Source organism: Leopardus geoffroyi, chromosome D3, assembly GCF_018350155.1.
Source record: "Leopardus geoffroyi isolate Oge1 chromosome D3, O.geoffroyi_Oge1_pat1.0, whole genome shotgun sequence".
NCBI lineage: Eukaryota > Metazoa > Chordata > Mammalia > Carnivora > Felidae > Leopardus > Leopardus geoffroyi.
This window is the reverse complement of record NC_059339.1, coordinates 49654137-49680517: the sequence shown is the minus strand read 5'-3', so window position 1 is coordinate 49680517 and position 26381 is coordinate 49654137. Positions and strand designations below refer to the sequence as shown.

General features: G+C 39.9%; 1 protein-coding gene and 1 long non-coding RNA gene across 2 annotated transcripts; one reads left to right on the top strand and one right to left on the bottom strand.

The window, feature by feature from the left end:
- The first annotated feature begins 2805 nt into the window (after positions 1–2805).
- On the top strand, positions 2806–4824 carry LOC123587719. Its single transcript, XR_006707474.1, has 2 exons — positions 2806–3972; positions 4064–4824. It is a non-coding gene; the product is annotated as an uncharacterized LOC123587719 (long non-coding RNA).
- Positions 4825–9793: 4969 nt separating this feature from the next.
- Positions 9794–20104, bottom strand: LOC123587480. Its single transcript, XM_045457286.1, has 3 exons — positions 20011–20104; positions 19629–19820; positions 9794–10269 (listed from the first exon to the last, which is right to left on the bottom strand). Exons 1-3 carry the CDS (start codon positions 20102–20104, stop codon positions 9953–9955), a joined length of 603 nt encoding a protein of 200 aa, XP_045313242.1. The 3' UTR covers positions 9794–9952.
- Positions 20105–26381: the final 6277 nt, after the last annotated feature.

Sequence of the window (26381 nt, the reverse complement as noted above, 5' to 3'; positions counted from 1 at the left end):
TTAGTATTTACATTTTTCAGGCAGCAAGAAATCCTGTCCCCTTCAAGGGTTCCTTCTGGCTGATCTAAGAATCAAATTGACATGAGACAGATTAACAGGAGAAAATCAAATTTAATAGCATATATATATGGTGAATCTATGCAGACATGGAAATCTGAGAGACAGTCAGGCAAAATGAGGTGTGTATGTCATTCTGAACTAAGGAAAAGGGGAAGGGGTTTGGGACTTCACAGGAAAGAAAGGTAATTCACAGGCAATAAGAAGAGCAGATGTTTGGTAATTCGATGTTTATCCTACCACACAGATTGGTCACTCAGATAAAATTTATCTCTGCTAATAACCATTATTCTAGGAAAGACCCCCAATTTAGATTCTTCTCTGTAATTAAGGGAGGGGCAAAAAATTTCTCTTAAGACTGCAGGGTCTTGATTGCCTTCAGATCAAAATAATCTTCATGCCAAAGTGGTCCATCTTGGGGTTGCCTGCCCTTGGCCCCTAGAGGGAAGGGGAGCAATTACAAGAAGAAGAAGGAGAAGGAGGGGGAGGGGGAGGAACTAATTTTTGAAATTGGCTACCAATGGGAGAAGAAGAAGAAGAAGAAAACTAATTTTTGAAATTGGACGCCAATGGTAGAGATACTCTCCCTTTCCTAGTTCATAAACTTTGTGTCAGGAACTGTTTTAGTGGCTTTACCTCATTGAATGCTCTCACTTTAAGCTTATGAAGGTGACATTGTTATGATCACTTCCATAAAACACAGAGTTTAAATAATTTGTCCAAGGCTTCAGAGCAAAACCAGGACTCCAATCCAGGCACTTCAGCTCTGGAGTCTACATTTTCAATGTCTATGCTGAGCTCCCTTTGGCTTATGTCTTCATTCCCAATGCCACCTAGTTTCCACAGATTAGAATGCTGCCATAATGCTTTGCATCGTCAGCATTCCCAGGGAAATACAAAAACCACCTTTGTTAACCAGAGTGAACATGACTAACATTGACAAATACAATCTGCGCTCAACTTGCCGGAATCAATTTATGTAAATCAGACATTACCACAATGTCTTTAGAAGGAACTCATTCATTAACTTAACAAGTACTCATCGAATGTCCACTACATGGCAGGTATTAAGCTAGATATATAGGGGTGTGCAGTGTGGGAAAGGCCATTTGATAGCCTCATCTGACTCTTTGATGACATCTCAGAAAATACAGCTTCCATCAAAATATTCCAAATTATCACGTTTAAAATTCATCCTAGGGGTAAACTTTAGAGTACCAAATTCCAGGTCTCAGGAGATGGCCTACTTCTGAGAGGAAGCAGCAAAACAAACAAATAAAAATAAAAATATTATATATTGTGTAAAAATAGTGCATATACACTCTTAAAATTTTTTTTAATTGTTCAAATTACAGGGGAGGGGTTAAAAATGTTAAATTTATGCCTTTCTGATATTTCTACCTTAGCAATAGCACTTTTGGAAGATTTGGGGGTGGGGCATTTGAAAAGAAAACAGTGATTTGATAGAAATCAATCAGCAAACAAGTCTAGAAACATGACAAGAGTTTTGGTCAAAGGTTTTATGCCCCATGCTTTCAATGACCTCTGAAAGCATAGTATCAGACAATTGGTTGGAGAAAGAGTGAAGGTTGCAGCTCTATTATATAGTAATTTCATGTCAAAAAGGAATTAATTGTCTAGTCCCTTTGTGCTCTTGATAGTTGTGGTCAATGAATTGATCTGACACTGAAAATTAATGCCTGCCATATATTTTGTGTGAAATGATGATACTATGCTCACCAAGTTGTCAAGGCAGGCTGTTACCTTCACTGAGAAATCTATCTGAAGATTAGCTTTTACAATAAACTGAAAAGTCTGTCCGTTGTATCAATCAACTATACTTTGTATTCAGCAATGAAGTTCTGCGTACTCAGCCAGAAGATCAAAGTCGTCGTGAGCCCAGGTAAAGCCTAACTGAAGGTTTACATGTGGCACCTGGGGGACAGCCAAATTAGAACAACAGGGGGAGTGAATGGACCATGCTATCTCTGCCATCAGTCAAACAGAAGAATCCTTTTAGGAATTTAGGAGGTGCACAATTCAAATTTTGCTCGAGGAACTAACATATGGTAGATGTACACATTAAAAGTTGAATCTCAGAAGGACTCAAGGTTTTGTTTTGTTTTAATAAGAGGGAGCTTTTCTGCAAAATGTAAAACACCATTCTTGAACAATGTTAGAGATCAATGAGGTAATATATGTAAAATGACATTGATCTGGGGGGGGGAAAAACCCAACAAACTCATCTAAAGGCTAAGTACTCTGTATGTCAATTTTTACCTGATCTTCTTGTTAATGAAGCAGATTAGCGCCATTAAGCAAAGTCGACATTAGACGGCAAGTCCTTTATCTGAGAGATGCAAGGTGAGTTTTGGCTAGAATAGAGAAAGAATCTAAGACTCAATGTCATAAAGCAGAAAAGCATTCCACTGAATAGTCTGAAATATATTAACTATCCTTTGTTTTTATTTTGTTTTTGTTGAAAAAACACACAGCTAAAATACACCCTCTTAGATAGTAAGTATAACTACTATGTAATACACACTTGATAATCAAAATCTATATAAAATTCGAATCTTTAAATAGTAAGCTGTGTATTTGCATCTTCTTTAACTCGTGTTTACTAAGGACATACTTTATATATACGTGTGTGCGCTCTCTCTCGCTCTCTCTCTTGGATAGTATAGTTTAAAAATGTACTTAAAAATTTTTAAAGACTTTGATTACTTTTTAAGAGGCATGATTTTCTCCCGTTTGCATTATTCATTTTAAAAATCTTTTATACAAGTTGCTGCTTCACTAATTACAGATTGGCAAGTGATCAAGAGAACTAATAAGGGCATGCAGATTTCCTTGAAAAATTCTGTTGTAATGTTAATAAAAGGGGCAAAGTTACAATGTCAATTGAAGAACTGTTTTCTTTTCCAGACACTTGTTCTTAATGATGAGTTATACTTGAGGAAGACAAATACTGTTCTTTCCTAAAGAATTCATTTTTCCCCCATGATGGCATTTTGAAGTCTATGATTTGTCAAAACTCTCAGCAGGAAATACAATGGCTAAGCATGGCTTAACATGTCATTTATTCAAGTAACATGGTCTCAGTTCTGTGGGTGACAGAAATTCTCAGTCTCTGGTTTACCCTTGGCCACCATTTTAGTCAATGATTACAATGAAAGAATGAAGTTTGTACTTTCAGAAGTGATTTATTCCGGTAAAGTTTAGAGTCACCTTGTTTTATCCTTAGGGGATAGAAATTCGATGTCATCCAGGAAGGACAAAATAGCAACCCCATTACCAATAACCACTACCCTAATTACTTTTCCATGTCTGGAAAGCAGGCTAGACTCTAAAGAGTTCCCTTTGCATATATGGTGAAAGTTCCATATACATATGAAAGAAATATACATGTTTCCAAATATTTCCAAAGACCCCAGCCCAAGTTGGTGTAAAGAAATGGTAGCTTTACAGAAATCAGGAATTAGGCCAGGTATTTGCAAGTGTATGCTGCAAGGTATATGCATGGGCAGCTGGATGGAATTCATATGAATGGAAATAAAGTCACCGGAGTTGAATTCCTGCCACTTCGAGAAAAAGCCACCAGGGAGGAGCTTTCCCCAACAATGTACTATTTGACACCAGTCCTTTGTCTTGATTTTATGGGATGTGTACATCACTTCTTTTCATTTTGTCCTCCTAACTTTTCTCTCTTAAATCATACCATCCCTTTCAGAAGTCTACGTGACCTTCAGTGATGATTTCAAAGACTTCAGTTTGAAACGTTAGCAGTATACCACTTTTCTCATGTGTTATGTCTGGGGTCTTCCTAAATATTAAAAACCTCAAGTCTTGTCAAAATATTCTTGGAAAATCTTTTGAATTGTTGGTGATGAACAGCACAAAACACTTGGTCTTGTCTGTATAACCTGCAGATGTTTTCAAACTTTCTCCAAGTCGGTGTTTCTCTGTGACCCTGATCTAATGATTTCATACTTTTTTCCCCCAGGATTTAAAGATTCCATCGTCTCCCACATGGCCTGAGGATCTTTGTAAATGGACAGAAAACCCTTAAAATCATTCACTCAGTACTTTTCTTACGTCACACTAGTGCACGGTAACTGTGTAAAGCTTAATTACATTCATTGCTTGCAGTATCGAGTCACCTGAGTGGTATTTCAGAGGGAACTTCCTATACTACTGAAAATACTACTTTCTCTTCTGTCTCAATACTTGCCTTATGTATTTGTTATAGACATTGGAATGTGAAATAGTAAATGCTTCTTGTTTAAATTTTGAACAGTATCTACATACAAAATAATACGGTCTTTCTCAACTTTGATTTGTCAAATTATAGGGGAATTAGCCCAGTTAAAACAGCAATTTGCTTTTTGTGGAATTAAAGGAAATCTCTCTGGGTCCAGGCATCATCTGCTGAATAAGCAAGTTAATACAGAGGAAAGAGCACAGAGGTTCGATTACCCGGATTCAATTAAATCCTGGCTCTGCCTTTTCCTAGCCAGACAACCTGAAGCTAAATTTATTACCCTGTCCTGAGGCTTGACTTCCACGTTTTAATAATAATAATATTATCAAATCCATAGAATTATTGGGAAGTTGAATGAGATACTGTATTAAAAAGATCAGTTATATGGAAAAGTAGCATATAAACACTGTTCTTCTTTCTGAGGTTTTTAAAAATGTGCAGTTTGGAAAACAAAGCAATGTAATGAGTTTGAATAATTATATCCCAAATGTTTCTTCCTATAAGTTGTTCATATGGCCTTATCACAGAGCAATTTAGAAAGAGCCACTAAGGAATAGAGACAGACGTACCTTCTTGTACATGTGTTTCCTTCTTGTACACGCCTAGCTCAAGGCCCAGGTAAAACTATATTTGGGTTTTATTTTCTAGGTTTCCAAGAAGGGACTTGGGTAGAGGTTATAGGGTGCAGGGTTTTTTTTTATACATGTACAATCACCACCCCTGGTGTTAAATCTCCATTCTCTTCCACGTGGCTATGACACCTGAAGCTGTTTTCACTGAAGCCACCGTTGGCTGACTCATGGCTTAACCCGGAAATCTGGCTCCAGGCCACCTTGGAACACTGGATAAGTTGGTCATGTCTTTCCTTCACAGGCTCATCCTGACTTGCCTCTTAATTACTAGTATTTCCTCGCAGAGTCAGACTTCAGTCTTCTTTTCTCATTGCAGACATAAACACTTGGTGAGATCATCATCCCCCAAGCTTTCACTGGCACTTACACAACTATAACTTCCAAATCCTTGTCTCCAGAACACTGTCGTATATTTCATTTATGTCCTGTATTTCACTGGCCAGTAGACACCTACAAATCAAACATAATGCTAAAATCAAAACATCATAGTCTCCCCCCCCACAACCAAAAAGAGAGAGAGAGAGAGAGAGAGAGAGAAAGCAAAGAAACTTGCCCTCTATAATTTGTTTCACCCAATCGGGTAAGGCAGAAAACTTGGGGAAATCTTAGACTCCCTTATGCGCCTTTACTCTGTATTACCATCAGCCAGCACACCATGTATCACCCTTTGGGAAATGTGCCTTTAATCCATCCATTCCTTCCACCAGCAGTGTTCACGTTCTACTGTAGGTCCTCATCAGGCTCTTACCTGTTACATCTAACACCGTACTGAGCCCTTCTTCCTTCCATTGCCTTCCACACAGCCACCTAACTGGTCTATCTAAAGCAAAATCCAACTATGTCATTCCTTTCCTGCTTAAAAATGAAACACTAAATAAAAACTCTGTGACTCCTGCTTACCTGAGGAGTAAAGACTACCTTTGCTTTCAGGTTATTCTCAGCCGCTTGGGTTTGACATATTTTCTTGCTGGTGTATGGCTTATGCTGTCTTTGCACTCACCCTTCAAGACTTACCTCGAATGAACCTCTTTCTAACTCTCTAGCTAGACTGAATACCTTACTCTGTGCTCTCTTAGCACTTTGAACGTGCCCCAGTAATGGTGATAATAACCATATTTTCTTAAGCAAAAATGGGAACATGTAATCCTACAACTGTGATTGTTAGTAGAACATGACAGAATATTTCCCAATATGTCCCAAGACATCTAGTAAGAATGATCACTGAAAAGATTACATTCTAGTGAAGAATGATCACTGTAAAGATGACATGTTTTATAATCAAATACAGAGAAATGTAGTATTATTTTTCCCCCATTTCTGCCTCCTCCCCTAGACTGTAATCACCTCTGTAATCACAGTGACTAAGACTTATTTGGGTGTAATTTTTCCAGAGTTGATCACAGTGAGCACATCACAGATTATCAATAAAAGTTTGTTAAGAAATGATTGATGAGTACCTAAGTGAAAAAAATGAATGCATTGTCTCAGTTGCTTATGAAAGTATGCTAATTTCATGGCTTATGAAAGTCCTAAGTCTTTATGTGCCCTATATCATTTGACTTGGGAACAAAACTCATTTCATAAACTGTACCAGCGGCCAGGGACCATCAAACTTGCAACAATTTCTCCTTTCTCCTCAACCCTAGCTGACGGCTTTGCTTTTTATTCCCTTTGTAAAATGGAGAAGAAAATGTCCCTACTCTTCCATCAACATATCTACCAACCCACTTACCTTTGTGTGAGTAGCTCCACCCTTCTTCCTGTTGAAATGAACTTGGCACACACTATTTAGTCCTTACACTGGGACCTGAGTACCATCCGCTCTTGACTACTTGAGGACAACACTCCTGCAGGCATCCTCTCTCTCTCCTGTGTCATAAATTACTCTTTCTACTAGATAATTTCCTTTACCATATAAACATGCCAAAATACCTTATTACAAAAAAAAAAAAAAAACCCACTACTTTCTCCATGTGCCTCTGAGGTAATACTCCATTTTAAATTCAGCATAACTCTTTCAGAGAATCTCTCATACTCATGGCCTCTACTTCTCTGCTTTTCGTCTTACTCTGTTGACATCATTTAAAAAAGGTGACCTCTCTGTTTTTAAAACATTTTCTCTACTTGGACTCTAGGCTACCATTCTCTCTTGAATCTCTTTCTTTCCTTCCCAAGATTCTTTACTGGTTCCACCTTATCTTCCAGATCCCAAATATTTGAATGTCTGAGGGCTCAAGCCTTCCTTTTTTTTTTTTTTTTTTTTAATAAAGTATATTTATTTACTTTGAGAGAGAGAGAGAGAGATAGAGAGAATATCCCAAGCAGGATCCAGGCTGTCAGTGTGGAGCCCAACACAGGGCTCAAACTTTCTAACTGTGAGATCATGACCTGAACCTCAAATAAGAGTTGGAAGCTTAACCGACTGAGCCACCCAGGTCCCGCTTTTTTTTTTGTTCACACCCCACATCCAGTAAGATGACTTCTCACCTTCCTCTCTGCTACTTTCCTAGTCCAAGCCAAGTGGACTTTTACAGTCCAAACCACGTTTACAGCAGTGCAGTGGCCTCCCAACTTGTCCCACTTCTTCCATCTTTGTCCTCCTTTGGTCTTTTCTCAGCATAAAAACCAGAGTGATGCTTTAAAATATAAAGACATCAGGGGCACCTGAGTGACTCAGTCAGTTGAGTGTCCAACTTCAGCTCAGGTCATGATCTCACAGTTAGTGAGTTCAAGCCCCGCATCGGGCTTGTTGCTGTCAGAATAGAGCCCATCTCAGATCTTCTCTCTCTCTCTTTGCCCCTCCCCTACTTGCATGCTCTCTCTCTCTCTTTCTCTCTCAAAAATAAACATTTCAAAATAAAATAAAATATAAAGAGATCATGTCATTCCTCTGTTTCAAAACCCTTAATGCCTCCTCATCTTACTCAGAGCAAGTCCCCAAATTCTTACCACGATGCCAAGACCTTCCAAGATCTTACTTCTCTATGCCTCTCATACTGTGATCACTGCTACTTCCCTCCCCTTATTCCCTCAGCTCCGACACACTGGCCTCCATCCTGTGTCTGGAACATGCGAAGTATGCTGTGGTACTTTATTTCCTTGCCCCAAAGCTTTCCCCTCATATCCAAATTGCTTTTCCCTTCACTTTCAGCATGTCTCTGTTCAAGTATCAATTTATCAGACAAGTCATCTACCACGAGTTCATGGAAGTAACACCCTTGATCACCCTCTACCTCCTTATCTTACTTCCTAATACTTATCACTTTGGAAATATTAAGTATTTAAGTACAATTTATAGCATTAGAGTATGAGCCCCAGGAAGGACTAGGACCTGCTTTTATTTGTGGATAGTTTTTTTGGACCTAGATAAATACCTGGTATCTACTAAAAACAATAAACATTAATGTTGTACACACAGAACTATGTCAGTGAGATTAAACATTTTTTTTCAAGAAAGAAATTCATCACAATTTCTGGCAAAACTACTCCAAATGACTGACAGTGGTCTGTTAGTTCAATAATCTGCAGAGGGCAGCACATGGCATTTCACCTAACATTTTGTTCAGAAATAAACAATAGTAATTTAATTTTTATCAGAGGCTGTGGCTCCACAAGGACAACTAAACACTTGAAAAAGAAGAGGATTAACATCAGTGAGACTGGAAAACCAAGAGGAACTTAATGATTAAATCAATATCACTGTTTGATCTTGGCCTCCGATCAGCACATCCCTGCCAGTTGACCCCATGGCAATCACGAGGACAGCATTTACTTTTGCTCTCACACCCCTAAAGCATAGTCGTCGTCACACACAGACTGAGAGGTGGGTAGTTTATAGCCGAGAATCAGTTCTTTTTTTTTTTTTTTTTAATTTGTTAATGTTTATTTATTTTTGAGAGAGAGAGAGTGCAAGGGACAGTCAGATAGAAAGGGGGACAGAGGATCCTAAGCAAGCTCTGTGATGTCAATAGTGAGCTCTATGTGCGGCTTGAACTCACCAACTGACAGCTCATGACCTGAGCTGAAGTCAGACGCTTAACTGACTGAGCCGTCCAGGCGCCCCAAGGATTGGTTCTTACTGCAATTAGAGTGGAAGGAAGCTGACAGATTTAACTGGATCAGTGGTTTTCAACCATTTTCTCCCACAGAAAGATACCTGCCAGGTAACAACATTTACCTGAGCTACATTCTCCCAACACTCACTTGACTTTGCTGCATTGGTGCCAGTCACTACCAGCATGCTCCTTCCCCAGAACCATTTCTCCCTTCCATTTATGCACTCACAACGTGTGGTTGGGAACAGTTTCTAGATGAAAACTGTCAATTTTCAGAGAAGAAATATGAGGCCCAGAGAGAATAAGTGACTCACCCAGGGTTACAATTAGAGAGGTCAGAGGTCAGAGACTAGGAGATCTCTGGGATCTCAATCTAGGGATTGAGAAAGGTATCTCACTGGCCTGGTGCTTATTTCTGTCATGTTGGGAGACTCAATACACAAAGGGGCAATGAGCAGACCATATGTAAACTCTGACCTACAACCAGCCCAGGAGGCCAACCTACTATCTATAATTGGGGGCCAAACATAACCATGTGATGATTGAATCAAAATGGGCCAGACACTGGGCACCTGGGTGGCTCAGTCAGTTGGACGTCCGACTTCGGCTCAGGTCATGATCTCGCAGTTCATGAGTTCAAGCCCCACATCAGGCTCTGTGCTGACAGCTCAGATCTTGGAGCCTGCTTCAGATTCTGTCTCCCTCTCTCTCTCTCTCTGCCCCTCCGCTGCTTGCGCTCTGTCTATCTCTTTCTCAAGGATAAATATACATTTAAAATTGTTTAAAAAAAAAAAAGGGCCGGATGTGATTAACAACTAATTTCTGCCCTTTCTTGCAACTTAAAACCAACAAGAGAAATTCAAATATGCACCCCTAACTAATCCCAGAAGATGCCTCACTCCTATGTAGCCCACCTGCAGTGTTCCCATCCCGACAGCCTCTAATCAGTGTGTACCTGAGGCCATTCCTTCTTCCACTGGAAAGCTCTGCCCCCTTTCTTCGAGCTGCGGCCAAACACGAGTGATGGTGGCCGACCCCCTTTGCAAGGGAAAGTTCTGAATAAAGAACCTCTTCTTGTTCTCATTTGAGTGCGCTTCACTTATTTCCATAGTTCTCATGAGCATTGAGATATGGCATGCAATGCCCATTGCTGTGGCCCTGTCCTTTGACCAGGCGCCACTAGAAAAGACACAAAGGCCCCTTGTGCCGAGCTGCTCCCAGCTTGTCGAGTCTGCACTGACATGGCAAGTCAACAATGGGTCTGTAAATTATAAAAAATAAATAAATTATTAGATAAAAGGAAAAAAAAAAAAACCCAATGGGTCTGGACTCTGCTGTCTTTGCACTGAATTTCTCAGCTGTTCATCCACAGTCTGGTACCCTGGTTTTGTTATTGGCTCTCACTTGTTTGGCATCCTTGGTGAAATAAAGCTTTAGCTTTAAACTTAAAAGGAACATAAAAACCAATTATAACAAACCTTTTGTGTAGTAAAATCTATGAGACTTGGACAAGACTGAGAAATTAAAAGTATGCTTTTATTTAATGTCACGTTTATAAAATATTACTATGTTAAAAATGGTGATCAAATATTTTTAATAAAAACAGACTACGATAAATAATACTAAATAGCATCTTGAGGGATGTAGGTATGTGCAGAAGGTAAGAACTAACATCTTCCTTAATCCTAGCTTTATTGAAATATAAATAACATATAATATTCTATAAGTTTAGGGTGTACACGGTGATGATTTGACATATGCATATATTGCAAATGGTTATTACAATAAGGTTTGTTAACACATTCACCACCACATAGTTACCATTTGTACGTGTGTGTAGTGAGAACTTTTAAGATTGACTGTCTTAGCAAGTTTCAAGTATAGAACAGAGTGTTGTTATCTATAGTTACTATGTAGGACATTACATCCCCAGAACTTACTCATCTAATATCTGGAAGTTTGTACCTTTTGGCCAACTTCAATCATTCTCTCCCCTTCCCCCTGCAACCTGCAACCACCAATCTACTCTGTTTGGACAAGTTCAGCTCTTTAAGATTCCACATGTAAGTGAGATCTTACAGTATTTGTCTTTCTCTGTTTGACTTATTTCATTTAGCATAATATCCTCAAGTTTTATCCATGTTGTTGCAAATGGCAAGATTTCCTTCTTTTTTATGGCCGAACGAGATTCCATTATATATATAATGCCACATTTTCTTTGCTCATTCACCTATCAATTAACACATTGCTTGCATGTTTTGGCTGTTACAAATGAAGACTAGGGGTGCCTGGGTGGCTCAGTAGGTTAAGTGTCCGACTCTTGGTTTCAGCTCAGGTCATGATCTCACAGTTTGCGGTTTTGAGCCTCTATGCTGGCAGCATGAAGCCTGCTTGGGATTCTCTCTCTCTCTCTCTCTGCCCCTCCCCTGCTCATACTGTCTCTGTCTCTCTCAAAGTAAATAAACTTTAAGTAAAACAAAATAAAATAAAAAGACTAACATGTCTTGAATTCCTACCAGATCCTGGGAAATGCGGCAGTGCTCTATCACACATTGTTAAATGGCTTTGTCTTTTCTATTTCCATAATTCCACAGTGTGTGAGGCGTTTATTATTTTCAAGAAACTTTACATTATGATTACTAGTATTCTTAGGGTTTTAATACTCTCTGCCAGAGCTGCTGGCAGAGGAATTTGATTCACTTGGCACTTTTTGGTTCTGACCTGGTGTCTTGCAAGATACTTGCGTATGGCACGCATTTGGAGATACTTGCTTTTCTACCTGGGAAAGAAATGGAAGTGGGGAGACAACTACAAAACAGGCAGCTGACACTGGTATTTTTATTTGATCTCACATTAAGCCCATGAGGTAGATCTTCTCATCTGTGTTTTAAAGATGAGACGGGCGCCTGGGTGTCTCAGTCGGTTACACACCCGACTGTTGGTTTCCGCTCTCCGGTCATTATCTCACAGTGTGTGCGATGGAGCCCCACCTGGGGCTCTTTGCTGACAGCACGGAGCCTGCTTGAGATGATCTCTCTCCCTCTTTCTCTGCCTCTCCCCTGACTGCTCTTCCTCTCTTTCAAAATAAGTAAATAGAAACTTAAAAAAAAAAAAAAAAAAAAAAAAAAAAGACGAGAAAAAGGAAGATTGGAAAGGTTCAGTAACTTGACCCAATCACACAGCTGGCAAGTGGTGGCTTCCAGATGCAAAAGTCTGCTCTGTCTAGCCCCACGGGCTACATCCTTTCCACTCTGCCACACTGTCCATCAAAGTATAAATACGCAGTTTGAAATCTGCAACACAATTTGATAAAATGATGCTAACACAGAAAATATTTACAGAATACAATTTCTTGAGGAAACTTGTGTTGAAGTGGAAGAATCCTAGGATCTTTGCTGCTAGAGCACTTATTCCAATCCCTGGCTGCAAAAGTAGGAATTCGGCACACCCTGCTTCCTTAGTTAATGAAGTATGTGCTGCCCTCTACTGGCATCGAGAAAACACTACAGCGCATGCTTTGTGTCGGCTCTGCATGGTTTCTAAAAACCTAGATTATAAAGTTTTTGTTTTTCTGCCCAATATTAGAGATATTCAGTGGGCCTGGGTTCTTTCTATTGCATTTTCTCCCACAATGAACTTCTGAACTTCAGTTCCCTTCTTTGCTGATCTCACATGGCCATGCCATTCCTGTTAATGTGTTTAAGCTTTAGCAGAGGTGGCTAGAAAACTAGAGCTATCTCTGCATATACATAGGTCCAAGAGATTAAAAACTGGCATATATGCTGGGGTTAAGGATGTATTAGTCCCTGTTATTTATTCTTAATATTTCCCTAAATTACAGGTGACCGATATGTAAACTTTTGAATACAGTATTCTTTCCTGTGCTATAAAACAGACTATTGATTCCCAATAGGGCAACTTTAATATTCAGCCATTCATTTAATCACTCATTCATTAAACAAAAACTCATTAAAGACTATTTTGTGCCACCATGCTAGTGGTGGGTAGGGATAAGTGAGAAGGAGCTATCTTGGATTCAGTGGTGTAGATGGACATGTGAACAAATAATTGCAGTGCAGTTTAAATAATATTATGATATTTACAAAGTGCTAGGTGATCTCAGAACGAATGAATAATTTTTGCATGAGCGTGACGAGCAGGTTGTACAGAAGAGGGTATGCTCACGTTATAAGATGAGGAAGAGTTTACACGGCTGGAAAAAAAAAAAAAAAAGGCAGCTCTTTCCATTTGAGGAATTCTCATGTGCCATGAGGTGAAGGTAGAGAAATATGGAAGGTGAAGTCAGAGCACCCAGTTCCGTATGTTGATCATGACGAGTACTCAGGGTGTGGCTGAAGTCTGGAACGTAACGGAGGACAGAGCTACAAAGGGGCTGACTTAGCAGCAGGGCTCTGGACCAGGCACTGCATATATTACATACACAGAGGTAAGGAGGGTGGGAAGCTATGGAGGGGTGCTATTTTAAATTCATAACACTTGTGCTAGTTCTATCTCGTTCAATATAAAGTGAAAAATCTGACTACACTAAGGGGAGATTGGTCAACATAAATACCAATTTTGCTCTAGAAAATCCATGCCCTATGTGATATTTTCTGAAATCTTACTGATGTCCAAATTAAATAGATAACTACTGAATTCCACTTAACACTGTATTATGTCACCATATAGTTATAAAATTAAAGTGGATTTGAGAGCAAGGTATTTGCAAGTGTCTCTTGGATAAGATAAATTATCCACCATTACCTCCCTTTCAGAAAACGTAAAGCTCTCCATTGTATTTTGTTGGTTTGAAACAAGTTTCTGGCTACACTTTATCTACTTTATACCAGTTTGATTGTTAGTTTCGATAGCATTAATTTCTGCCCTAATCTTTATTAATTCTTGTCTTCTGCTGGTTTTGGGTTTTGTTTGCTGTTCTTTTTCCAGCTCTTTAAGGCATAAGGTTAGGTTGTGTATCTGAGATCTTTCTTCCTTCTTTAGGAAGGCCTGGATTGCTATATACTTTCCTCTTATGACCGCCTTTCTTGCATCCCAGAGGTTTTGAGGTTTTGGGTTCTGGTGTTATCGTTTTCATTGGCTTCCATGAACTTTTTAATTTCATCTTTAACTTCTTGGTTATCCCATTCATTCTTTAGTAGGATGTTCTTTAGTCTCCCAAGTATTTGTTACCTTTACAAATTTTTTCTTGCGGTTGATTTTGAGTTTCATAGTGTTGTGTTCCGAAAATACGCACAGTATGATCTCGATCATCTTGTACTTGTTGAGGGCTGATTTATTTCCAAGTATGTGGTCTATTCTGGAGAACATTCCATGTGCACTGGGGAAGAATATATATTCCACTGCTTTAGGATGAAATGTTCTGAATATATCTGTTAAGTCCATCTGATCCAGTGTGTCATTCAAAGCCATTGTTTCCTTGTTGATTTTTTGATGAGATGGTCTGTCCATTGCTGTGAGTGGGGTGTTGATGTCCCCTACTATTATGGTACTACTATCAATGAGTTTCTTTACGTTTGTGATTAATTGATTTATATATTTGGGTGCTCTCACATTTGGCGCATAAATGTTTACAATCGTTAGGTCTTCTTGGTGGATAGACCCCTTGGTTATGATATAATGCCCTTCTGCATCTCTTGATACAGGCTTTATTTTAAAGTCTAGATTGTCTGATATAAGTATGGCTACTCCAGCTTTCTTTTATTGACCATTAGCGTGACAGATGGTTCTCCATCCCCTTATTTTCAATCGGAAGGTGTCTTTAGGTCTAAAGTGGGTCTCTTGTAAACAGCATATAGATGGATCTTGTTTTCTTATCCATTCTGTTACCCTGTGTCTTTTGATTGGAGCATTTAGTCCATTGACATTTAGAGTAAGTACTGAAAGATATGAATTTATCACCATTATGTTGCTTGTAGAGTTGGAGTTTCTGGTGGTGTTCTCTGGTCCTTTCTAGTCTTTGTTGCTTTTGGTCTTTGTTTGTTTGTTTGTTTGTTTGTTTCATCTTTTCTCCCCTCAGAGAGTCCCCCTTAACATTTCTTGCAGGGCTGGTTTAGTGGTCACGAACTCCTTTAATTTTTGTTTGTCTCGGAAACTTTTTCTCTCTCCTTCTGTTTTTTTTTTTTTTTTTTTTTTAATTTTTTTTTTCAACGTTTATTTATTTTTGGGACAGAGAGAGACAGAGCATGAATGGGGGAGGGGCAGAGAGAGAGGGAGACACAGAATCAGAAACAGGCTCCAGGCTCTGAGCCATCAGCCCAGAGCCTGACGCGGGGCTCGAACTCACAGACCGCGAGATCGTGACCTGGCTGAAGTCGGATGCTTAACCGGCTGCGCCACCCAGGCGCCCCTCTCTCCTTCTGTTTTGAATGACATCCTTGCTGGATAAAGAATTCTTGGCTGCATATTTTTCTGATTCAGCACATTGAATACATCCTGCCACTCCTTTCTGGCCGGCAGTTTCTGTGGATAGGTCTGCTGGAAACCTGAGCTGTCTTCCCTTGTAGGTTAAGGACTTTTTTTCCCTTGCTGCTTTCATGATTCTCTCCTTGCCTGAGTATTTTGTGAATTTGACTATGATATGCCTTGTTGTTGGTTGGTTTTTATTAAATCTAATGGGAGTCCTCTGTGCTTCCTGGATTTTGATGTCTGTGTCTTTCCCCAGGTTAGGACAATTTTCTGCTATGATTTGCTCACATAACCCTTCTACCCCTATTTCTCTCTCTTCCTCTTCTGGGACCCCTATGATTCTGATGTTGTTCCTTTTTAATGAGTCACTGATTTCTCTAATTCTTAAATCGTGCTCTTTTGCCTCATTTTCCCTCTTTTTTTCTGCTTCATTATTCTCCATAAGTTTGTCCTCTATATCACTGATTCTGTTCTGCCTCATCCATCCTTGCCACCGCAGCATCCGTTCGAGATTGCAACTCAGTTATAGCATTTTTTATTTCAGCCAGACTAGCTTTTACTTCTTTTATCTCCACAGAAAGGGATTCTAATCTATTTTTGACTCCAGCTAGTATTCTTATTATCGTGATTCTAAATTCTGGTTCAGACATCTTGCTTGTATCTGTGTTGGTTAAGTCCCTAGTTATTGTTTCTTCCTGCTCTTTCTTTTGGGGTGAATTCTTTCGTTTAGTCACTTTGAAGGGAGAAAAGGAATTAATGAGGTAAAAAAATTAAAATAAAAAAATTAAAATTGGAAAATTAAAAACAACACACACACACACAAATCAGATAAATGAAGCTAGATCCTAGGTGTGTTTTGGTCTGGGTTTTGAAAGGGGCTTGATAGATTAGAGAAAAAAGGGGAAAGAAAAAAAAAAGGAAATTGTTTGAAATTTTGAAAAAATGAATACACTGAAATAGAATAAAATGAAATGATGGAAGTAAAACAAAATTTGAAAAAATTTACAAAAAAGAAAAAATATAGTAGAAAAAAATTAAAAATATTTTTAATAAAATTGAAAATAAAAATTTTTTCTCTTTCTGTATTCAAGAAAAAGAAATGACAAAGAGATGAAAAAAAAGAAAATTAAATAGATGGAAGAGTGAAAAGACTGAAATACGATTGAAATTACTTCGTTTTCCCTTACAAGTCAAACTATGAAGCATTTTATAGTCTGTAAACTAAGCAGGTGGAGAAACTTGTGTTCCTGAAGAGCGAGGTTAGCCCAGTTGGGCGGGGCTTGGTAATGGCTCTGTTCTCCACTAGATGGCGCTGCTTAGCTTATTGGGTTGGATTGTTGCAGTGCTTGTAGGTGCGTATGGGCATGCGCGAGAGCAGTGAAAATGGCGTCTAGTATAGGAACTCTGTTCTCCCGGATCAGCAATCACCCGCCCATCCTTTGTCTTCGGCTTCCATCCACTCCCCGCTTTTACACGGTCCGTGACCAAGCCCCAGGCAGCACCTCCCTCCTGAGTTTTGTCTCAGATGCGGCTGTTTTTCCCGACTCCTTATTTCTGAGGGACTGAGGCTTTGACCTGATGTGCCAGTCTGCGGGAGGGTCTCACCGAGCAATGGCCAGGTGCCGGCCGCTCCCAGGAATGCTCGAGGCCATGCTGCTGCCGACGCCCAGAGACTGCAGCCGGGTGCCAGCCCGCCCCGGAAAAAGAAAAAGTTTGCAAGACAGTGTAGCAGCAGCGCCTCGGGGATTATGGAAAATCACGAAACGCATCTGGCCCCCGGCTTCGCCCTTAACGACCTTGTTCCAGCACCAGGGAATGTAGTTGTTCTCCCGGGTCCACTGGAGCCTTGCCTTTGGGGGACCCACATAGCCTCTACCAGGTGTCCTCCCAGCAGGGGAACCGCCTCTCCCCGTGTGACCTGAAGAACCCCGGACTCCACTCTGCTCCTGGGGATTCGCCCTTCTCACCAGAGCACCGCCAGGTATGGAGCTGCGGAGTTTCAGCCTCTGCACTCCCCCTGTTTATAGTCTTAATGGAATTTAAACCCTTTCCTTGCTCCTTTCTCCTTTCTCCCTTTTTAGGTCAGTCCCTGCGGCTATTTCCACTTTTCCATTTTCTTTCCAGCTGCTTTTGGGAGGGGGGTACTTTTCCCATATTATCTCCCCCCCATGTCCTTCCTCTCTCCACCTGCAAAAGCACCTCCCTGACCCCTGTGGCTTCTCTCTCCCCAAGTTCACCTCTCCACACTGCATACCTGGTGAATTCTGTGTTTCAGGTTGTGCAGATTGTTGTGTTAATCCTCAGATCAGTTTTCTAGGTGTGTAGGATGGTTTAGTATTGGTCTGGCTGTATTTCATGGACGTGAGACACATAAAAAACTTCCATGCTGTTCCGCCATCTTGGCTCCTCCCTATGCCAGTTTGATTTTTAAAAAATAAATCTTACTTTTGTAGTATAAAAGTAATATTTGATATAAAAGATTCAAAAAAGAAGTTAAAATATTCCTTTATACCTAATTCTTAAAGATTCTCATTTTCTTTAAAAGTTTTTTTAATGTTTATTTATTTTGAGAGAGAGAGAGACAGAGAGACAGAGAGACAACTTGACTAGGGGAGGGGCAGAGTGACAGGAAAACACAGAATCCCAAACAGGCTCCAGGCTCTGAGCTGACAGCACAGAACTCAATGTGGGGTTCAAGCCCATGAACCATGAGATCATGACCTGAGCTAAAGTTGGACGCTTAACCAACAGAGCCACCCAGGTGCCCCAAAGTTTATTTATTTTGAGAGAGAGTGAGAGCACAAGTAGGGGAGGGGCAGAGAGGGAGAGGGAGAATCCCAAGCAGGTTCCGGGCTGTCAGCGCAGAACCTGACACGGGGCTTGATCTGACGAACCATGAGATCAGGACCTGAGCCAAAATCATGAGTTAGACACTTAACCAACTGAGCCACCCAGGCACTCCAAGATACTCATTTTTAAGTATGTATTTGTATAGCCCAGGGAGATAGGAAAACTTTGCTGCTCGTAGTTTTACACGCTACATGTTTTATGGTAAGACTTAAAATATCTCATCATTATGAACTCATATGGTATCTGATTCCAGTAGCATGAATAATAAGTAAATTTGGTATCCAGACCAACTTCCCATGGCCATTGTAATTTACTGTAATGAACTAACAGTTAATACAAATAATAATAATAATAATTATTATTATTTTTATTATTATTATTAAAATAATACTTCTCTTCACAGTCTGGTGTGGTTATTGCTTTATTTTCTTCACCATTAATTAATTTTCTATTTATAGGAAACCAGTAAAGTTGCTATAGAGAGTCTGCCATGTTATTATATTTAGCAAATGAGTTCTCTTAAATTAGTTTTACCTAAACTCTTATTAGAAAACTTTTCAATTAGGCAGCAATATCTTATTGGGTGTTAGGGTGTGAGAGGAAGTGATATGAAGGAAAGCCTCCTGTATTAACCAAAGGATTTACTGAACTTTTATTAGCAGTAGATTCCTGCTCAAACCCTTGTTTCTAAAATCTGTTCTCACTTTCTGCATCTCTAGTACTTTTGGTATTGTTATATACAAGACATACTTACATTCTATGAATGTACTAGTTAAGAATGATAGCAATTCCAAACTCACTTTTGAATAATCACCATCTCTTCTCTTATATGCCTAAAACAAAACAAAAAACGTCTAGAAACATGCCAAAGAATGATGTGCCTTAATTCTTTTGCCTTTGTCTCCCTAATTATCTATTAGCAATTCTAGATCCAATATGGTCCTGCTTTTTAAAGACATCATCTCCAAGCTGCAGCTGATGTTGCTGAGCAGCTGTCTGGGGAAGCCAACCTAGTAGTCAAATGGCTCTACCATTTAGAAATTTGCTTACTGAAAGGCTAGTCTTTTAAATACCACCTTTCCCCAGATGGAGCGTGCCTCTATTTCTAAAGCAGGCCTGAGTCAGTGGGAAAAGGCTCATAACTCATTTAAGGACAGACGCTAAGCTAGACATGCAAAGGGGAAGTACTAGCAGGTGTCCCCTGCTCCCGGTGTTGGGTGGAGCTGTATTCATGTTTTTCCGTAAAGAACATTCTCCAACTGCATCATTTGATTGGAATATGTGCCGCTGCGGTTTTCTTTCCAGGAGCCGGGTAAGCATCAGTATTGTCTGAGATCAACCTACCTCTGAGTCGAGCCAAGTTGTGTTGTGTCTTCAGATGATTCCGAGGAGGCTTAGTGGTCTTCTGTATGGTTGCAGACCCTGGTGATTCTCGATTTTGCTGTGGACAAATATTAGACTGATCATTTGAAACGTGCTCTTGTCCTTGAAACTTGAGGAAGACAAAAGCCCTATGTTTGGGATTTCTTTCATTTGCTCCTCCAGATCCATTCTCCAACCGTTTCTACCCTGTTCTCTGCCCTAAGAGGCTGATTTCTGTGGATTGCTTCCATCAGTCTCCAGTCTGCCCTCAGCCTTTCTGCTGGATAGGGTGGGGGTGGGTCAGGCAGCAGACGGAGTACTGAAAGAAAGAGAAGCTCTGGCTTTTACTCCCCCCTCCCTCCACTCCCAGCTTTCTGCTCGGCCTCCTCCTGTGGGCAGCAGGTCCTGACAGGTGGTCCTCTCCTGCGGCTAGAAGTCTCACCCACTTCTGGGCGCATTGTCTCCCCTTTTCCCTTCATGCCTCACAGTGGCAAAAGCTTCACCCAGTCTAGAGTTTCCCTGTCCCTTATGGGTTTGCCTCAACTTTGCTAAACCTTTGTAAATATCCTGTGGCTGACACACCTTCAGGCCCCTACCCCCCCCCCCCCCACATACACACAAATGGGTCATACCTATTTGGAATCCCTTCTCCCTGAGCACAGGTGGAATCTTTCATTTTTTCTAACAATAGAACATCGCAAAGGTGAGGGAATGTCACTCCTCAATTAGGTTGTACTACCTAAGGCTCTTCTGGCCTTGAAAAAGCAGTCTTATTGTGAGCTGCCCATGGAGAGGGTTCCATGGCAGAGAACTGTGGGTGGCCTCTGGAACCTGAGGGCAGCCTTTGGTCAGCATAAAAATGAAGACCTCAGTCTTACAACTATAAGGGGATGAATTCTGCCAACAACAGGAGGTCTCTTGGAAAAGAATCTTGCCCCAGTTCAACCCTGTGATGAGACCATAGCCCCCACCAAAACCTGGATTTTAAACTGGTTAGACCTTGAGCAAGGACCAGCTGTGCCCAGACTGTGCCCAGACTCCTGATCCACAGAAACTACGAGATAATACATATGTGCTGTTTTAAGCCTCCAAATTTATGGTAACCTGTTCTGCTACAGCAGAAAATGAATACAAGTCCCCTCAGAAGATGTTATTTTGAGGGTGACATCTGTTTCTTTCCAGGACACTAAATGATACAGGTAGAAGGAGTTGGCCATTATTTTCTATAAAGGACCCCAGATAATAAATATTTAAGCTTTGCAGACCGTAAGTGATGGCCATTGTATATCTTCTTTCTTATATTCCCCCAACTATTTGAAAATGTAATAAGCATTCTTAGCTCATGGGATACACCAAAACAAGTAGTCTGCTAGATTTACCAGAGGCTGTAGCTTGCTGAGTTCTGAGTTTGACAAACATGCGGTATCTGAAAAATATGTATGTACTATATTCATCATATTGCTGTATATTCATCAAAACCGACTTCCTCTACTTCCTGAGCACAAATCTTGGCCAGATAATATTTCCTCAGCCTACGAAGCATGTGTATAGTCATGTGTCTGAGTTCTGTCCAGTGGAATGAGGGTGAGAGTGATATAAAGCAATACCGGGTCTGAGCATACAGATGTCTCATGCAATTCTCCACGCTCACTGACCTTCCACCCTTGGCTGGAGTGAAAGGGCCCAAGGTCCTACTGGATGGAAGTCCCACAAAGTACAAGTCCCCGCATCTCCGCACAGGTGATTCCCTACAGAACACTTGTGTTTAACTAGTATACAAATGAGACGTAAACTTTTATTGGGGCTTTAGCCCTGAAATTTGGGAGCCCATTTCTTTGTGTATATCTTAAAGCTGAAGGTACCACAAAAGAGCTCATGTTATTTGTATTTTCAGAAGAGAATGTTCCAGAGATTTAGTTTCATCAGTAAAGAATACTTTCCCAATTTTATTTTGTGCAGGTATGGTCTGTGGGAATAAGCAAGGGTAGGAAAGACCCAACAGAATTAGATGATGGCTCAAAAATGCACATCAGATTAATGGAACAATCCACAACTGGAGACCCTCAGTTTTCTACCCTTCCTACTGCTTTATGCTTCCCCTGTTTCTGAGATAGAGCTCCCTTTTCTGGTATTCTCCCTCTCAGACAGACTTCCTGGATCTCTGGACACACACATCTGCTCCACCTCGGCAAGGCAAGAGGTAATCACAGTACCCTCCCTCTCTCAGTACCTACTTCTCATGTCATCACACACTGGCCACTCCAGCTTGCTCTTTACCATGGAACTCCAACCCTTTATGTTTCAAACAACTATCCATGAATAGCTTCTATTGAATGGCATATAATCATCCCTATAAAATAGATATGAATCTTTTAAGTAATTTAAATCTCATTATTTTAGACCGTTTGAAAGGTAGTTCCTATTCAATGAAATAATTTCTCACACAGAAAAATTATTGTACTATGATCAAGTCAGCTGGAGTACAGTAGTGGGATTCTATCTTGGGCTTGTCTTTGCCATGCAATGCAAAATGTCTTGGTGGTCTGTGAGTTTCATCTGATGCTGTTGTCTCAGCTATTGACAACAACATCCTCAGGGGGTTTGGAATCAATAGGAATAGAATAAAAAGGACACATTGCTATTACATGTGGGTTATTGCAGCATACATCTATTTATAGTGAACTTCATCAATATGAATGATTGCCTTAAGCTACCACATTGTCTTTAGTATTCATCAATTTAAAGTCTTCAAAGAATTCAAATGCCAAGCATATTAAAGAAGCATGTCTGGAACCCAGACTATTCAAATATAAAAGAGTCAATAGAAGGAGACAAAAGTTTCCTAAATAATTAATTACTAAGATCATTGCTAAAGTAACTGATCCCTTTCTCTCTCCCTCTCAATACAAAGGATGGCATCTCTGCCACACAAAGGCAAGGGATCAAGCTGAGGCAGTGCTTGTCCAGTAACACTAGGTGGCAGCAGTGGGTTTTTAGCCAAAATGCTCCTTTTTCCAATGGGCAGAAGTTACCATGATTAAGAACTGGCTCATTAATTGATGAGCAACAGTTTTGATTACAAATGAAGACATGAGTTTCCTTTTAGCACATTTTTAAACATATAAAGAAATATGTCCAAATATTATCAGAAGGTGAGAGAGCAAATTTGCCAGACAAGAGGGTACTAGGAATGATGTGATTATAGTGCATGAAAATTGAATATAACACACACAAAACTTCTTAAGAAATTTAAATAAATCTTTTGCAGAAAACAAACTATCCCTTTAGCAGAAGTAGTGGTTTCACAGAAGACTTGCATTGAAAACTAACAATTGCAACCAGCTAGACAGTTCTTAACAATTTGTAATTTGAAAGGGACAGACTTGTCAACATATGATTGATATTGGAAAGGTAACTTGAACTTTCGTTGATTTATTTTCTGTAATGCTACTCAGTATTTTTAAGAGTGGTGTAAATATCTTTTAACACAAGGGAAACCCATTAATCCTTCTGGAAAGAACTAAACTGTGTGTCAATTTCTGAATCAAGAAGTAATACAAGATTAACAATCTGACCTTAGTCTGGGATGTTGGGGCAAGAAATAAAGATAGGGTATGTTGTCAGATTCTCACAAGGTTTCACTCAGCATTTATCTGAATAAATGAAAGCAAGTTCAGAGTAATGTTACCAATAAAGGCATGATGATGGAGTGGATGGAGGTCTGGACAGAGTCTAAATTTTAGTTCTAGCTCTGCCCCTAATTTATTTTGTGACCTTGAGTTAATAATGTAACAATCCTAGATGTCAAATATTCATTTTTAAATATGTAACGTGTGCATGTTGTTTAGGTGAATTCTACATTCTCATCTGGCTTTGTAATCAGCAGATTCCTTTTTTTTTTTTTTTTCCCAATGATCAGTTGGTATACATATTTGGCACACAATGCAAAGAACTTTGTGTGTGTGTGTGTGTGCGCCCTAGAGGCTTGAACCTGGTTTAAAATTTTTTTCAACGTTTATTTATTTATTTTGAGAGAGAGATTGTGTGTGAGCAGGGGAGGGGCAGAGAGAAAGAGAGAGAGAGAGAATCCCAAGCAGGCTCCACACTGTCAGCACAGAGCCCGAATGGGACTTGAACTCATGAACCGTGAGATCATGACCTGAGTTGAAACCAAGAGTCAGATGCATAACCAAATGAGCCACCCAGGCACCCCTGAACCTGGTTTTAAACTCCCAGTGAAAACAACATAGCCATAAGTGTGCTTCTTGTGCAGGACTACACTGTGTATTTATTAATTTACTTTACAAATAGCTCTTGAGAACATTGTTTGTGCAAGTCACTGTATAATGCTGTAGCCAGATGAAGGAAAAGGGGAAAATAACAAGTGATTTTGTTATAACCACAGAGGATTATTTGCATTTTTTGTCATTATTTTCTTTATTCTCACTTACAGAATGCAAATGAAGCACCTGTACATGAAATCTACCACAGGGAGCCATTTCACTATAGTCATTAGGTCTTGGCTCAGTCTCCACAGAGAGCTAGAGCTTTCAATTGTGCTAAAATGGACAATGTCCTTGAGGCCCAGAGAGACACTGGTGAGATTTAACTTACTCAGTGTGTCATACAGATTGGACCCCAGACATTCTCCAAAACGGTGAGTTCAATGTGACAGCTTCCAGGTCTTCCTTGCTTAGACATATGTGTTAGTTAGGGGAATTACACCATTGTCCAGATAAATCAGTTATGACCCGTCATGAAATTAGAGACCAGAGTTCGAGTTTATGGGAGTTCAGTGTTCTACATCTGACCACAATGGACATTTATGGAACATCTACCATATGCCAAGGTCTGTCCTAAGTGCTTAATCAATAGTATGTCATTTCATGTTCATATGGGAATATGAAATTTGCATGATCAGTTTAGAGACAAGGAAACTAAACTGGAGGAAAGTCAAGGGTAATAAGTGGCAGACCGGGATTCGAACCCAGGAAGTCTCAGTTTTGAGAACATGTTCTAAACTGTCACTTCAGGTCATTGGTCTCAGAGCTGAGTCTTCTACTGTGTAAGCATCAGGGAGCAACAATGATGAGACTTGGTTGAGAATGAATGCCATCATTGTAGTGGTGTCTTTCAGGTTTGTCAGTCTCTGCATTGCTTTGTCTCGTTAGACAAAAGAATTGGAGAACCGTCAGTTTGTAAAAATTCTTCCTGCTTCCCTGAGATCCATAGACTTCATGCTCTTTAGTCAATACCACTAACTTTAAAAACAAACAAAAATCTCAACAGTTTTGAAGCACTGTTTCATCATTTTGAAATGAGTCACATGAAAAGATGTTTCATCAGTTTTTCTACAAAAGAATCCTATCCCGTCTTCCTTTATTGTTCATGTCATTTAGTACTAATGTGTCCACAGTCAATACATGATGCTGCTCGTGGAAACTTCTGTTTGTCTCCTGTTAACCGTTACAACAGAAAGAAGCACAGAGAGTTTAAAAAATGGCATAAACTATCACTATTAACAATTGCCTTTTCCGATACTACCTGGTTATATGTGCAAAAAAGAATAAATCACATTGGTTAGCTTCTGACAGCATATGTATTCGACAGCTATAAATTGGTTACATTACGTATAATTCTCAAAGGTGAAGGAGAGAGTAATAACAAATTCCCAATTAATGGAAAGGTGCAGACTCATGGGAAACCATGTCATTTGACCAATGATCTCTTCATTGGGGGTGAAATAATCTCTTTGGCTTTCATGTACTGTGGAAGTTACATTTTTTCCTTACCTGAACCAAGGCTGAATATCACCAGGGATGATCATTTAATTTCACATTTTATTAAAACACTTAATGCAAAGCCATGTTATAACTGAAGGCAAAACACAGAGCCTGGTGTAAGAAGCTCTTCTTCAGAACATAGTAATGAGAGAATTACCACATTAATCTATGTATAAAGGCCCTTTAGAGATTTTCATGCCTCCCGTGGTTTCATTTTCCATGGAAATGTGGAGTAAGAAGGCTTCAGACACAATTATTCATCGTTAAACATTTCACTTTCACAGGTACTGCTCTGTCAAGATGCTGCTTCCATGGTGACACACGATGTGACACTTTGTTTTAGCTGAGTTCTCCATAGCATTCACTGGTACTGCCACACCTTGATCCAGTGCACGCAAAGCTGTTGCTCAGCCAGTGACTACATCCTGGGTAAGTGGAGCATCCCCTGCTGTATAAAGGGACATCTTCCAAGTAGCAACTCCATTATCTGTCTGATAATTGTATCTGATTGACAGATTCTGGCAAATCAGAAGAACTCCGGGTAGTGTTCTTATAAGGCTATTCACAAATGGCAGCCATCCAGCCTGGAATATCACCAGCTTGCTCAGCTTTCTTTGAAGTTTCAAAAGAGGGGGTGGAGATCAGAAGTGAGACTAAAATTATTTTCATAAGTGTGTCTGCCCCCAGGAGTCTTGCCCTGTTTTCACTGGTTCCAGAAATCACCCAACCAGATAATGAAGTGAGTTGTAGTAAGATGGATCTTGCTCCATGAGGAGATGAAGCTGTATTCATCTGGAGCACGTTCTGTACTTTTCCTCATCCTGCCAGATGCCTTTAGTTGACCAAGGTTTCAGCACAGGATTAATGTTATCAAGTCAGCAGTCAAGGGTAATTAAATGGAAGGAGTATGAGTTCAATGATAGGTGGTTAAAAAAAACCCTATACAGACATA